The 15968-nt window shown below is 43.5% G+C and overlaps 1 protein-coding gene across 7 annotated transcripts in view; it reads right to left on the reverse strand.

Moving 5' to 3' along the window:
• LOC120562794 (DNA-binding protein SATB1) overlaps positions 1 to 15968 on the reverse strand; it is a 61220-nt gene that overhangs the window by 18626 nt on the left and 26626 nt on the right. For 6 of the 7 annotated variants that reach the window (XM_039806691.1, XM_039806685.1, XM_039806692.1 and 3 more), the window contains 6 exons: positions 12598 to 12709; positions 11431 to 11508; positions 7833 to 8362; positions 5173 to 5385; positions 1307 to 1378; positions 540 to 695 (listed from right to left, as the gene is read on the reverse strand). In XM_039806691.1, the coding sequence (XP_039662625.1) occupies positions 540 to 695; positions 1307 to 1378; positions 5173 to 5385; positions 7833 to 8362; positions 11431 to 11508; positions 12598 to 12709 (1161 nt within the window). The remainder of the gene's footprint in view (positions 1 to 539; positions 696 to 1306; positions 1379 to 5172; positions 5386 to 7832; positions 8363 to 11430; positions 11509 to 12597; positions 12710 to 15968) is intronic. The other variant, XM_039806688.1, reaches the window with a different exon arrangement.

The following is a 15968-nucleotide window of genomic DNA, read 5'->3' on the forward strand; positions in this document are numbered from 1 at the left end:
TGTGTGTGTGTGTGTGTGTGTGTGTGTGTGTGTGTGTGTGTGTGTGTGGTATTTAGAGGTAAAGTGCACCAGATGCTTCTCAGGTCAAGGATTGGCTTATTTCAACAGAAGTGTCTCAAAACCTTGTGTCTAATATGTGTATGTGGAGCAATTTATGTATGCAGGTTTAGAATGACATTTTTGGGATTTATGGCACATGAATATTGCTGTTAGAGCTGCTTTAGAAAGCTAGATCTCGTGAAATAATCAACAGCATTTACACATGATGTTGCTTTTCTTTTTTTTTTTACTTAGGTAAAAGACACAATGATAAGATTTTGACAGACTACACTATTGGGATGCAGAATAAAGACCATTTGTCAACAGTGACAAAAAAGCTCTTTGTATTTTGTAATTGAAGCTTGAAAGTGGTCAATTAAGTTTCCTGGAGGAAGACAATGACTGGGACTCTACTAACAGCACCATCTTTGTTTCCTTCAGTGAGGTGTTCAGTGTGTGTGTGTGTGTGTGTGTGTGTGTGTGTGTGTGTGTGTCTGTACCTGGCTCTTGGAGGCGGCCACCTTTGCAAACAGGGCTTGGGAAACTTTGGCCCTCTTCATCTCCTGCTGGATCTCGTCGTAGATGGTGGAGTTGATGTTGAGGATGCAGCTCTCTGTTTTGCCGTTCCACTCGCTGGGCAGAGGCGATGGTTTTACCTGGTCAAAAGAGTAAGGGCAACGGAAATGATGAAAATCCAGCAAAAAAAAAAAATCATATATATGTTCCATTTAAAACCTTAATAATTCTCTTTTGTATTTGATTTGGTTGTGTGTATGTCCTGGGTCACTGTACTGTTCCTGATGATTATTTGTTTTAATATCATCAGAGTCATGTGCGACAAATACTGTGTATCTGTACGTGTTGTGTAACTGAGTAACACGATTTCCTTTTATTTTTGAAGACATTCTGATAGCAAATTAGGCTAAAAAAAAAATCACACACAGAAGCAAAAGCTCTATTTGACCTAGTTAATCAGCATTAGGTGTAATTAAAATCTTAAGCTTTGTAATGGTGTAAAATAGGGTGTAATTAGACATTCTTTCAAACTAAATCTGATCAAAAATATGAATATTAACCATGCACTTGAAAAATAAATTCACATGCTGGTACTATTAATGTTTCCTGCTTCAAAGCCATGTAAATACTGAACTAGCAATGAATTGCATGTTGGGAGATAACAAGCCTCAGAGTGTGCATTGTCTATGAGAATGTGTGCATTCAGACTGGTGAAGGTAGAGAGGTGAGGCGTGTGGAGTTATTTGCTCACAGGGGAAATGCCCACGGGGGTTCGGGGGTTCCAGTCCTCGGGCCTTACGCTGTTACAGTCTTCCCTCCGCGGCTGCAGTGTCGGGAATACAACACAACCGTTATTAGTTCAGGCTCACATGAGGAGAAATTAACAGTAATCCGGCTAAACACAAGTGGGCATGGGCCGGTAACCGGTTTCAAGGTATACCGCGGTTTGAAAAAGTCACGGTTTCAAAACCACTGAAATATTTCCGACATACCATTCCTAAGGTGTGAGCTGTCCTTTTAGGAGTCTTCAAGGACAGAAAGTACACTTTAGAAATCCCACTCTCTGCCAGTGTGCAGTGTGTTAAAAAATGAAATACAGTGTGTTCAATGTTTTTTTTCTTTTTACCGAGCTGTAATTGCGATACCACAATACCGTGAAACCGTGATATTTTTGCTGAAGGTTATCATACTGTCAGAATCGTATAACGGCCCATGCCTAATCACAAGCATACACACCTATCTCTCTCTCTCTCTCACACACACACACACACACACACACTGGAGTGTAGATTTACACCCACACACAGCTCCAGCGTTACTTTGCTCAAAAACACTTGGACGTGTTCTTCTTACATCAAGCTGGTGATTAAAAAATAAATGCAAGTCAAGTGAAATCAAATCATCTTCATTCAGCGGCTTGTTGCATCTTGACGAAAAATCCTTTGACAAGGTAACAAGTATCCTAATAAAAGCATTACCCACGAACCATTAGCATATGAATCATTCCATACGAGCCCTTTTGAAAGGAGACAAATCGGCAGGGTTGGGTACGAGTACAAGTGCGTGGCATTCAAACAAACCACAATAACACCAACAGCTACAACTAACTCATGACACAGTCTGTGATCAAAAAACATATGTATTTAAATATTTGTCTAGACGACTCATACAAGCTCCTTTATGTGTTAAAGACAATCACATGATCCCTAAAATTTGTGGTGAAACTGGAACGTCGGGAGAATATCTGGGCCTTTCATCCTGTTTTACGACAGCTCGATATGGGCTCGTCAGTCTGAGCGGTAGGTTACCATGTCGAGCTAATTGTTAAGGCTGGGACGTGCACAAACTGGCTTTGGGGGAGTTGAGCCGACCCATCAGCACACATGAGAGAAACATACCTCCGCATCTGTTTTTATGAGGCCAATAAAAAACCCTCCTCTGTCTCTGGCTCAATTGCCACCCTGGCTGATTTATGTGCTTAGATTCACACCGCATTGCTCCATAGGAGAGGCTGGCAGATGGCCAGGTGTATGAGGGTGCAAACGTGTGTGTGTGTATGTGTGTATGTGTGTGTGTGTGCGTGTGAGAATCGCGTTGTGTAGGAACAGGTCTACATGATAAATGTTGATACGGTTTGAGTCATACAGGTGAAGCATATTAGGCCTCGGGATATTCTATTGATATGTCAAAAGTATTCCAAGTGATCTGAACCAGAGGCTTTGAGTTTTGGGTTATGTTTGAAATAGTTAATATGCTATGTACTGTAGTAGTCATTGTGTGTTGTTCAGGTTGCAGATCTCTTTCTGCATTGTTACGCATCTCTATAGCTCTGTAAGCTGGTCTCAGACATGCTAAATGTCCCTCTGTACATTCATTCAGTAAGAAAGTGGCTCGTTGATCTCTGATTCACCTGACGGGACTAATGAAAATCAAAAAAAAAAAAATAGTCATAGTTCCAAATGGTGTCTCTGTATCTGATAATTTAATAAAATCATTAACAGTGGGTTATTAAACCAAACAAAACCTTCTTTTGCAAAGGTCCAGCTCTCTTACTCTGACTCTCTGTCCTGCACTAACACAGCCTCTGATTGTAAAGATGACCCGTGAACTGCAAAGTGGCCCTGCGTAGGTTCAGCACCGCTGCTTCAGAATGCGACTCTTTTCTTTTTACTTTTGCAAAGACAGCAACTGGCATCATGCTGAGCAGTTTCGGGGTGGAGGCTCCATCTTGGAAATGGGTGGGCCTGTGCTTCTGTCTTTCTTTTTCTTAATAAAAGCCAAATCTTCACTGGGGACAGGACAGAGGGGGCCTTTGTCCGCCCCTCTCGCCTCCCAGATGCAGCTGACCGCACTTCAAATGGGCTTAAGTGGTAGAAAGTCGCCACATACCTTTCAAGTGAGGGACACTGATTTGCGGTGTTTTTTGGAACTGGGACTGACTAAACGATGTTTGATCTTTCGCAGAGCTTGTCATCACTGAGTGAGCTTTATTTTTTTGAAAATGGGAGGGCTGTTAATGCTGCCTAATGCATGGTAAAAGGTCAAAATTAGCACAAAAATTATCCATCATTTGTGCACCATTCTCACCTGTGCGGTGAGGGCGGGGATGATGTAGAACTCATTTACATGCAGGGAGAATGTAAAGTATGTTCTCTAGTGCGCACGGTGACGGAAACGAATGGGCTTTTATTTATTCCATGTTTTTACGGACAGGTGGCAGAAAGAGTTACAATGGAGGAGAATGTGAGGCGTGTATAAAGAAACGCACTGTGCTGGGGAGGTGCTTGTATCCATACTTGCTGTCATCACGTGTAAACAGAGTGCGCTAACGAGGGCAGTGCATGAGTTTGTACACGAGAAATTTGTACATACTCTTTTTTTACACTCTAATAGACTTGTAGCGCTTGTGAAACCTGGCAGACTTCAAGAGGTTTGTTACGCGCGCCTGGAGAACGTGACACCCCCACAAACACAGCCATTACATTCCAGCTTCTTGAAAACACTCATACCTGCTGTCACACCTGCATACCTGCAAACACATGCACAACCCTAACAATACCTTGAGCTAACCAGTTCACAGGACCAGATCTACTATCACATACATTTAGTTTTTTTATATGATGACTGAATGCAGACTTTGTCATCTCTCTATTTGTTGCATGCTTTCTAAACTATGGCTGCACTTGTGTTCCATCTCCAGTATAGAGATTTGCAATTTGTTGATCCCTTTTCAGCCTTTTGGAACTCTTATATCACAATATTCTGACTTGGTGCCACAAATATCTTCAATGGGCGGAGCCAACGACAACATTTTTCAGTGTGCAAGTTAAGCTAGCTGGCCAACTTGAAAGGTATGTGATGGGCCCAGTTGGGTAACAAGGTTTTGCACTCGAGGATTTTTGTTCCCGAGACTTGGATTTGGTTTTCCTTCGTCGATACATAGAGTCTCACCACAGCTGATGTGCATCTTTTGAGAAATATAATTACACATGTGGGCTACATGGAGACTGTGAGAATTGTGATTGATCATCTTGGGCTGCTTTGTGTTTTCACCACGTTTCCGCCACATAAAGGAGAATACTGAACAAATGCTTATTTCTTTTCCCTTTTCAATAACGTCAGACAAATGTGTTTTCAGTGATCTCAAAAAGCATCTCCACTTCTTCCCTCCGTGATCGTTGTTATCTTTTAGAAAGTGAATAAAATAATCTAGGATTACTTTAGGTGCATTATACATGCACAACACCTCGTTACAATGCATGACACATTTACGGTGTTGCAGTGGTGCTACAACAATTGACCGCTCAAACCATAAATCTGATCCTATGCTGTACAGCAGCACCACCAGCAAACCTTGATGGAGTATAAATCTGCCTTTACCCCCTTGACTTTAAATTCGAATGCCCTTGTGAATTCAAAAATCTTAGCGCATTAAGGTTTATTCCAATTTGTTTAATATGTTTCTGTCCGTAGAGCAGAAGAAATGTTTGTAAAACTAAAACTCCAGTCTACTAATGAGGTCCTACTGAGCTCCATTCAAGACAATAAGTTATCTGCAATGCAAACGCAGGGGGACCACAGGAAAACATGCACAGGAAGGAATAAAATCTCTGGTACCTGTACAGGTCGGCTGGGTGGAGTGCTGATGAGTGGGGGGGCGCCCATGGCCGATGCTGCCGTGAGGCTGCGCTCCCTCTCATCCTGATAGATGCGATCGCGCTCAGCCTCCGGCAGCTGCAGGAAGTTCTGCATGGCGCGGAGGTTGACCAGCAGCGACTGGGACGCTGTTTTAGGGTCTTCCTCCTTGCGTAAAATCTCAGACAGCAGGCCCTGCATGATGGGGCGGGTGGGAAACAGTTGGGTGGTGGGGGTCAGGGGGGCAAGCAAGAAGGACAATAATCACATTAGAGGACTCTTAAATAAGTCACTAAAGGAGAGCCATGAGCGTAAATGAAGACTCTAAGGACAATAGAGATGTGACACTCTTATACCGACTTAAACTGTTAACTAATACTGCCTTTTAGGGACTCTATTTAGACCACAGTTTTTACTCCACACAGTGTTTCTGTAAGAGGCAGGTGGGGTCACAGGCTTTTCCTGTGTATCTACTTGTATCTACTGCTACTTTTCTTTTCCCTTGATTACAACAGTGCCTCCACTTTTCTCAGACTCAGCTTTCCCTACAGTCACTCTCTACCTTCCATTATTCTTGTTGTAAAATCACATGATCAAACTGCTCATCCTCCTGCATATTCTCTCGACTCTTTACAGAGCTTTTGGCTTGAAGTAAAATACAATTCTGCTCTGTCAGTTCGTAGCACTTCATCGATCGCGGATGACAAAACTACTGTATGTAATTGAAACTTTTGTGTGGCATTTGAACCTGTAACGCTTTAATGTGTGTCATTTTGCAGATCTTGGACATATTCTTAGAGCCGTGTGTGGCTTTCGATAGGAGCAGCAGCTACTCGCCTGAAATGTGAAAGTCTTGTACGGGCAATCAGTGTATCCTCTGTTTACTTTTCAATAGCGCTCAATTCCATCATTATGAGACGGCGATGACTCCATTATCAGAGATGTGTGATTGGGCCTTTTCATCAGCTCTTGGCCACACACTGTGCAAACCATCGCTCCGCTTCTCTCACTATCAATAGGTGTGATTTGGTAATAAAACAAGGTGATGGGGGAAAACATGCTCATGCTTTTATTTTTATTTTTTATTTCAGAGCATGCAAGTCCTCTCGGGAAATGAGTAGAGCTAAAGAAAATGTGATTGGTGTTTGTCTGGCTATTAAAATGTATATGTGTCACGTTTAAATCGGTAGGTCTGTGGTATTCAGACAAGTATGAGCAGATACTCACATGAAATCTGACTCAAGAGTGACGTTCTTACGGCGAAGTGGACTGTGCACTTAATGTATACAAGTATTCAGGGGGTAGATTAGCGCCATATCTAATTTATGTTTGTAATGTGTGTGTCTGTGTGTGTGCATGCTTATCATTCTTTGCCATCGACCCTTTCTGTCTATCTCTTTGGTCAATCAGTTTCCTCTCCAAAAATACAGAAAAAGCCTTGGTTCCTCCCCTCCGTCTCTGATCCACCTCCTGAATCGACAGCAGCCCCTTCATGTCACTACTCAACACCCCCCTCCCCTCTCCTTTTATTAACACAGACTCGTGGAAGAAAAAACAAACAAAAAAAAAAACACTCGGCTAATAAATAATCCTCCAAAGGCAAACTCTCCAACGGCACATTGGGCTAATTCCTCATATCAGCCACAGATAAGACTGTGTCTGTGTGGGAGCTTGAAAATCTGCACGAAAACACCACTGTCTGACTCTCAAACACACACACACACACACACACACACACACACACGCATTTTGGGGGTTGCTGTACGTTCTTATTCTAATACATCCTTATCAGTTTCTGTTTGTTTCCTTTTTCATACACAGCAACTTCAAAGCAAATGGAGTTGTAATGAGGTTTGCTGTCACCTCCTTCCACCATCCATCTAATACAGACGGTACGTCTTAAGACGTTATCGCTGCCTTCTGTGTGTGTGCGCGTGTGGGGAGGTGTGTAAGGCCTCTGACTATGAAGTGAAACCACATATTTTGGCAGGAAGAGCACGCACGCCATGACCGAGCCTGGGTCTCTCACATGGCAGGCTGCCTGTTGTGTTGAAGTAGTGTTCTGGAGTGAGAATTATGAATGAGATATAGACTGTGGAAATAAACCAAATCAAACCCCAGGCCTTTCTTAGTATTTCTTAGTTAAAAAAAAAAAAGGGTCCCATAATAAGTGTTTTATGACTTTCTTATTGTGATGTGTGTATTTCCTTTTCCAATGGGTTGTTGGTGTGGAATCTTTGACAGTGAGGGATACGCTAAGTGTTTTGTGCAGTTTGATTTCAAAAGCGGGATTGTTGAAACATTTAAGATGACATTTTTGGATAGACTTTTTAGTTACAGCCTGTAACTTTAGTGATGCTACTTAATGTTTTTAAAAATGTACTGTTTGTACTCCAAACGGACAGACTGGAGTATAAAATTAAATAAAAGTGAATTAAAAGTGATTTGACCTAGAAAAAATTGACCTATATCATTATTATTATGATTATTATGATTATAATTAATAAGTAGCAGGAAGGAGAATAAGGCTTTGGACTTTTTTGGATATTTTTAGTAATGACAATGATTGGATATTTCTGTTGTTGTTGTTTTAAAGTAAGAGAAGTCCCTGTTATTCAAGCCCATCTGTCTTCCCTCCTCACCTGGGTTCTGTTGAAGGCCACGCGGGCGAAGACTGCCTGCGAGATGCCCGCCCGCTTCAGCTCGTCCCTCACCCACTGGTAAATCTCGACGGACACCTCTGTGTTTGATGCCACCTGTGGCTCCATGGGCTTGGAGTGGGAGTTGCGGTTGACAGGTGGGTGGTTGAGGTACTGCTGGGACAGGGACTGCTGCGCCAGCAGCCGGTTCACTGCGTACTGCTGGTTGAGGATCTGTGCCATCACAAGCTGCTGGTTGACCAGCTGGGGGCTGATGGGCGTGGACACCAGGCCCGGGTGGTGCAGGCTGGGAAGCTGGGGCTGCCGGCCACCGGTCTGGCCACCGTGCGTCGGTGGGGCGTGGGGCAGCGGTGGCACCGGCGAGGAAGGAGTCTGCTCGGCTGTGCTGCCGGGAATAGGCTGCTGCTGCTGGGAGAAGCCCAGGTGGTTGTGGTTGTGGTTGTGGTTGTGGCTGTGGCTGTGGCTGTGATTAGAGCCGGGTGGAGAGAGGTCGGACAGGCCATCCATCTCTGCTGGAAGGAGAAAAACGAGCAAAGAGAGGGCAGAAGTGGAGGGCAAAAGAGACAGAGACAGAGATGGGAAAAAAGACAGGGTCAGTTATAGTTTCAAAGTCTACCTCAAACACCACAAAGAAAACACAGGAATGAACAATGTAGAAGAGAGGAAAAAACCTAAACTACAAGTGCTGGACAATCTGAAAAAAAGTGAAAACTTAATCTCAACATTGTGAACAGTTTGATCAGTTTAATGTCACCGTAGCCATAGTCTAAACCAATCTGCTCTGCAGTGAATCTTAATTCCCGTTTACTTTCATGACCCATGGAAAGGAAAACATTTTTGCAGTCCACCAACCCAAAACCACTAACAAAAATATACAGGAGTTTAGTGTCTTTTCCCTAACCAGTACCCTTCACAGGCCTCTTCCTCCCTGATTGGGTATGACACAGCTGATCAGCCAACAACAAGTTAAAAAAAGGGAAAAGATCGAAACGCAGATAAAAGAGCTTCATTGTGTTTGACCTGCGTCTTCCACAAGCCATGCCTTCGAAATTAAGCTCAAACGTCTGTGGCCTCATCATGTGAAAAATAAATCTTGGGAGACACAGTAGAGTGTGTGTATGTGTAGGTACAGGATTAATGTGTGTGTGTGTGTGTGTGTGTGTGTGTGTTCTCTCTTTGCATCCTTAATTCCAAAATAAGGAACACGAGCTAGCCAATATGACATTTTTAGAGGAGGATGGTCTAAACATAAATGTAAGGAGCAGTGAACGGAGACAGAGGGAGTACATCGGTTGATAGAGTGTGTACCCTTATCTGGGTGTACTAAAACCGACAGTACTTTAACTGTCTGTGAGATTGATAAAAAAAAAAAAAAATCTATGTGCTGTCATTTAATGGCGTTTTGGAGATTTTTGCGGCATCTCTTGCTTTGGGAATCTTTAAGTCCATAATGGCTGCTCGGGAATATTTTAAGTGATGTGCTTAGAGGATGAAAACAATGATTTAACATTCAAAGTACTACCCACAGCGAAGTGAATGAGCAGCTGAATGTTTTTAGGTTTCCGCCTCTCGTTAAGGAATTCACATATGCTGAGGTTTTCTGCGTGCACTGTGCCGAGTGAGTGAGTGAGTGAGTGAGGGGGCAGCGTTTAAGTATTCATACGGATGGCAACATTAACACCTTAGAAGTGTGCTGCGGCCTCCACATCCCACAGAAAAGCAACGTATGAGATTGTGAAAAGCGTAAATTGCCGTTATGGGGAGGAGGGCGGGGGACTTCAACAAGCTGAATTTTTTAGCAGATGAAAGATTAAGTGCATGGATGTTTTCCAAAAATACCCACAATAATCGTGTGTTTTAGCTGCCTGTTTCTTAACTGTCAGCAAGCACAAAACACCCGGCCAAGACGGGTCTATTGAGCGTTTGTCAAAAACAAATGATGTGGAGAAAAAAAAAAAAACAAAAAAATCTTGGTAATAATCACATCTCTTCCCATAATCCCTGGCATTCCCTGGCTCTGATGGTATGGCGTGTCTATTCACTCATATGTGAATGTGTGTGTGTGTGTGTGTGTGTGTGTGTGTGTGTGTGTGTGTGTGTGTGTGTGTGCATATGCTTGCTCGCACAGATTGCTGGGGGGCATGCTCACAACACACAAACACACAGGCACACGGAGGCATTTCCATGCAAATTGAAAAGAGAAAGGGTGACAGAAGAGCATGGCAGGCCCTGGGAGAAAAAGGCTGCCACAGAAGCAGCAGTCCTCGTGTGGAATCCTGCCACAAAAGAGCCCGGATTAAACACACAATGGGAATGGGATGTGGGCTGAGGGAGGGAGGGAGTGTGTGTGTGTGTGTGTGTGCGTGAGAGAGAGAGACAAGAGAGAGAGAGAGAGAGAGAGAGAGAGAGAGACACATATAGTACAAAGTGACCCAACTCTCTTTCTCTGCGCTGGCTTCCCTGCACTCACGTTTCCACCTCAAAAGAAGAGACACCACATTCGCTGGCGGCCGGTAACGCCACTTCAACTGGCAGAGCAGCAGAGTAGCTTGCCAGTACCTATGACCAGGTACTTATTCCCCTTGACTTCAGGCTGAAACTGCTTGCTAAATGCGGTGTGGTGAAGTAAATGCAGAGTCACATTTGACGCCACTGCCAAAGCACAAAGGGATGACCGTGCCACTCTCTCTTCCAGCCTTCAAACTTGGCATTTCACCAGGACTTTTCTCTCCCTGCCATTTGTGGCCATGTTCAGCAGGCAGCAGCCCGTCATGAATATTGAGGTTGGGGGAGTTGCCGTGGAGCGTGTGGTGGGCACCTGAGGCTCGTGTGCCAAGGTTTTTTTTTGTCTGAGGTTTGGCTAAGATGGTACATGGGTGCTAGAGTTTGTGTGAATACGTGCAGGCACATCTTGAGATGTTATCGCTGCTTCTGTGGCCCATATGTCAGTGGTTTTGTTCTTATCAGGACTTGATGTCTCCAAAGAGTGACACACAACAAAAAAATTTAAAATGACAGTTTAGCAGTTTAAGCTTCTTTAATGTTTATAGTATCTTAATGTATTGTAGCTGAAATGGGACATTACGTGATATAGTGTGGCCATGGTGTTGGTGTCATTTCAAAAGTTTATAGGATACAGGTTAAGGTGAGAAGCGTGAATGGAAGGATTGTTTCCAAATTCCAAATAGAGTATGAGCTAACAAAGTAAATACACAATTTTTCATTTTAATGTGACTTTAAAGTGCTATTTGGTTTTCGGAGAAGGATTAAGATTTTAATTGAGATTTCAGTTTAGGCATGACAGGCTGTAAGGTTAGGAATTAAGAAAGGAATGTAGCTAGCTATCACAGTGTGTTCCCACCGTCACATTATGGCGACAAAAATCTGGTCCAAACAAAGCAAAGCACTGCATTTTAGGGTTAAAGCTTTGTTAGGTTTAAGATGGGGTTAAGCATGTAATGCACATGGTTAAGGTTTTGGTAAGTCTCCAAGGAATTCATTCATGTCAATGTAATGTCCTCCAAAGTGAAAAAAAACAAACAAAGGGTGTGTTTGTGTGTGTGCCTTTGCTGCAACATACCTAGTGCATTGGCACGGGGGCTCTCACGGAGGACACACGTCCCCAGGTAGCCCTCCAGCTGGGAGGGTTGGCGTATGCCTGCACATCCGGATGGCAGGGCGCACACACACACACACACACACACACACACACACACACACACACACACACACACACACACACACACACACACACACACACACACACACACACACACACACAGTTGTGAGGAAAGAAACACAGTGTTAAGGCTTTCTACAGTACTTCTCTCCCACTCCAACTAAGCAGAAATATGACATTTAAAACACCAGCATCGTGATGGCCATACAAGCAGCTGCAGCAGGCCCATTTTTGAGGAAAATAAAACCAGATAGAAAACAATTGTGACAGAAAATGTGTAGGAGTATACAAAGTTTACAAAGTGCAGCAGGTCTGAAGTAAATAATGTTCTTAGCATATGTTGCCACTTTAGCAGAAGAAAAAAAAACATAAGATATGATCACAACGCGCTATTTGCATGAGTCTGTGAAAACATTTTGATATAATATCTCATCTGTCATCACTGCGAGCAGTAGTGCACTGGCAGAGAAAAAAAGATTGTTCAACAGATTGTTAAAGCTAATATTTCAACATTACACCGCCTTATGAGCCTCGCAACAGAGTGGTGTTCTGCTTAATCAAAAGGCACAAAAATATATCGGAATTCTATTTGCAGCTGGGGTGCTACTAGTCTCACATAACCTCATTTCCTGTCGGGTCAAAGGGGATTTTTTTGAGATAATATAAAGCCTGCGTTGTTAGAGGGTTGATAAGAAAATCTAATTGAATTTCAGACTAGGCGGTGGCCGGTTGAAGTCATTGCATCCTTTTGTTCATGGAATAGTAATACTCGCTCATAAACAAAAAATAAAGGCCCCAATTTGGCTCTTGCATTAGTGTTAGTTAAAGCAATAACGGATAAATCACAGATAACCCTCTGTTAAACTGCAAAACAGTATGGAGCAACCTTGAATTATTAGATAACAAGATAAAAATGTATTTCTGCTTCATGCAAGAGCAGGAAGACAAAGAGACGGTTGGTTAGAGAACATATTGTAATGCCGACTGGTGTGTATGTGTGTTTCAGTGTGTGTGCGCAGAGAGACAAACGTGTGAGCGCCATACTTTGCGTCCCTCCGTTTTGCTTACCCATCATATCTTTTGTCTTCTTGAAATGTTTATACCAGCGCCCAAATTCCTGACACTTCGCCGCCGACACATTTGCATAGTAAGTGCTGTTCACAATGGAGGAAATCATACTCTGAAAGAGAGAGATTGATTGAGAGGGAGAGAGAACGAGAGAGAGACTTTAGATTCCCATTGTGGAAAAAACAGACATAATATTAAAGCTTGTGAAACATGCAGTAACACTGTAGCTTGTCAAAACAAATAAAAGATAGGGACACGTTAAAACCCAGCACTAAAAAAAGCCAACTGAAAAGTATCAAGACATGCAGAAATTTGGGACCTAGTCTTCTAAAGGTGAAACAAATTAAATGAAGCAAGGTTTTGTCTGTTCTTTTTTATCAAATGCCGTTGAGTTTGTCTGAACATTTCTTTTTTTGCCTTTCAGAGTGGGTAAATTATAAGGTGCTAACTGAGTTTGACTCCTGTTGACATCAAGCCAGACGACGGGCTACATATTTACAGCAACTTCGCGCAAATGGCAGCTGATACAGCATCGGAGTCATGACGTAAAGACACAGCATAATACCTCTTTTTTTTATCAGCTGTTTTAATGACACTCGTCAAATTAACAAACTCGATGGACGGACGAGGATGGTACTGGAGAAAAATTTTTTTGATTGTTATAAATATTCAAAAGAACCAAACCATCTGTTTTCAAATTACAGGTATGCCATCTTTATCATTTTCTATAATATATGCGCTTGGAGGATGGCGGGGGGGAACCTTCTGGCAGAGCAGCATGGAGGTAGGAGCACAATGAATGAATAGAGGATGATTCTGGTTCTCCGGCTTTTTTCCGCACGAAAGGAAGGGGAAAAGGATGGCAGCTGTGGCGTAAAAAAAGGTCGATCTAACTCTGACCTCCCGACCTCTCTAATAAAGCTCTGCACACCTTACGCGATGAAACCACTCCGAAGTCTGAACACGTGTCCAACCAAAACACAACACAAAACTTTAGACACAAATGCAAGCAGAGGACCAACAGGACCAATATGGACACACAATTTCTTTGTCAAACTGTAGCAGGCAGGGGTCTGCTTGAGGTTGAACTAGTCAGCTTTAAGCCCTGTTTTGACCAGCTTCACCTGACACCTCGTCCTACTAACAGTTACAGGATGGGCGTCTGTGGCCAAATAACACCACACAAGACTTGATAAAAGCAAGAGTTCTCAAAGACATTGTCTGCCTTGCTGCAATAGTATTAAAAAACGCAATTCAACGTTGAGGACGAGATGTGTCGCTGTTCTTTACATTTCAACAGAAGACACAAGACTCCAATAATCATCCTGGACGTGACTCTCACCATACATGCTTTTACGAGGTTGAGTCAAATGTGGTTGCACTTTGTTATGACCATTTAGCAGCTGGGTGTGAATTTGTGCAAAACCATGCTGCGGTGCATCGTGATGAAAAACAGGAGGGTGAAGAGGTCTGCATGTGGACTTGCGTGGTATAACAAAGCAGTCTTTAATAGATCTACTGAGAAGTCTTCATCCAATGAAAACCCCTGACACAGTTCAGGTTAGGGTGAGGAAGTCAGAATTGCCCTTTTAATGGGTCATACATTTATGTATGAAGCAGCTCCTTCTTTTGGATTTATGCAATATTGGCATCAGGAAACAGCAACTGCAACCTTCTATGGTCTTAAAATTATAACTTCTGTTTATTCATTACGATAAGCATAAGCCAGAGTAAATCAGAAGGAATGGTTTTGTTCTTGATTTACTGCCTTGGAATGAAGAAAATGTGGGATGACGATTGGTAGAGCAGCAAACCACACATTCCACTTTAACCTGGTTACGGTAGCCACGTCCCAAGCCAAAGTTCCAGCTGAAAACCATTTATTTAAAGGAAGAAGAGTTCTCCTTTAAGTCGGTGGGATAATGAACTCCTCTCCTCCAGCCTGCCATGTTTTATTTACAGAATATCTGGGCTAAGGCAGCTCCAGGCAACAAACAAGAGACCTGCAGAAGACGGTGTGCCTTTCTCTCTCCCTTCCCATCTTTCTCTCTATCTCTCTCGTTCCCTCTTTCTCCGCCATCTTTGACACAGATGTTCTAATAAACGCTCCTCATTAATCAGCCCTCTCCCTCAATACATCACTCTACCTCTCACAGGGGGCCTCGCGTGTATGTGCGATACAAAACACAGACACACACACACACACACACACACATACACAAACACACACACACACACACACACACACACCTATTCTCTCTCTTGCTCTCCCCACTGCTCTGTCACACACACATGCATATGCACTAAGTGAAATCAAGCAGATAACCAGAGCCTCTGCCGCCACTGCGGTGCCAGCAGGAGGGCTGTGCTAGGGCTTGTCAACAGGTAGCATGGCTGTGTGTGTGCGTACCAGTGTGTGTGTGTGTGTGTGTGTGTGTGTGTACATGAGCATGTGTGTGGACCCTTTAAGTGATAACCATCTGCAGCACAGAGAGCTTATCAGCAAGACCAGGAAGTGGCACTGGGCTACTATCGGTCCCCAACATCTACTCCACTCCCCATCATGGGAGACAGGAAGAGAGAGAGAAAAAGGAGGGAGTGAGCATGTGTGTGTGTGTGTGTGTGTGTGTGTGTGTGTGTGTGTGTGTGTGTGTGTGTGTAAGAGAATAGCGGTGCAGCAGGCAGGTACTGAAGGCACCCAGCTGCCAGCGTTAGAGTGTGGTGCACACACTGGCAAATGCAAACACACACACACACAAGTACAACCCCTGCAGACAAACACACAAGGTGCAGTTACACAAAGGCACACATGCAGATTAACACACATGCACGTACATAATTGAACACACACACACACACACACACACACACACACTCCAACTTTGCCTGATGTCTTGAATCAGCTGGGGAAAAAGCACATCCCATTTGCAACACTGTGCCTTGTCTCTCGCCAACATCTAACATAGCTCAATTATGGCACATATCCACCTCAACTGGGATGACCCTTCAATCTTACACACACACACACACACACACACACACGTGCATATATATACACAAATACATACACGTACACTTGCAACGAGGTGGTGAAGGCCTGCAAAGATGGCATTTTGACGACTATTTGCTGCTACGCAGCAGCTGGTGCATCAGGGGCCGCCCAGTGAGAGTGAGCAGGGGGTGGGCAAGAAGAGGTGGTGGCAATGGGAAAGAGTAGGGTGAGGGGGGGTATCGTTTGTTGCCATAGTTTCTGCGAACATGGGCAAGGGGGTTGCTAAGCTTGATAGCAACCTCAAAGAAAAAATAATAAGCCTGATTGGCTGATGGAGGCAGAATCAGGAGATCAGGAGATGTTTTATGCCAAGCTGTGA

This window comes from Perca fluviatilis, chromosome 7 (assembly GCF_010015445.1).
Source record: "Perca fluviatilis chromosome 7, GENO_Pfluv_1.0, whole genome shotgun sequence".
Lineage (NCBI taxonomy): Eukaryota > Metazoa > Chordata > Actinopteri > Perciformes > Percidae > Perca > Perca fluviatilis.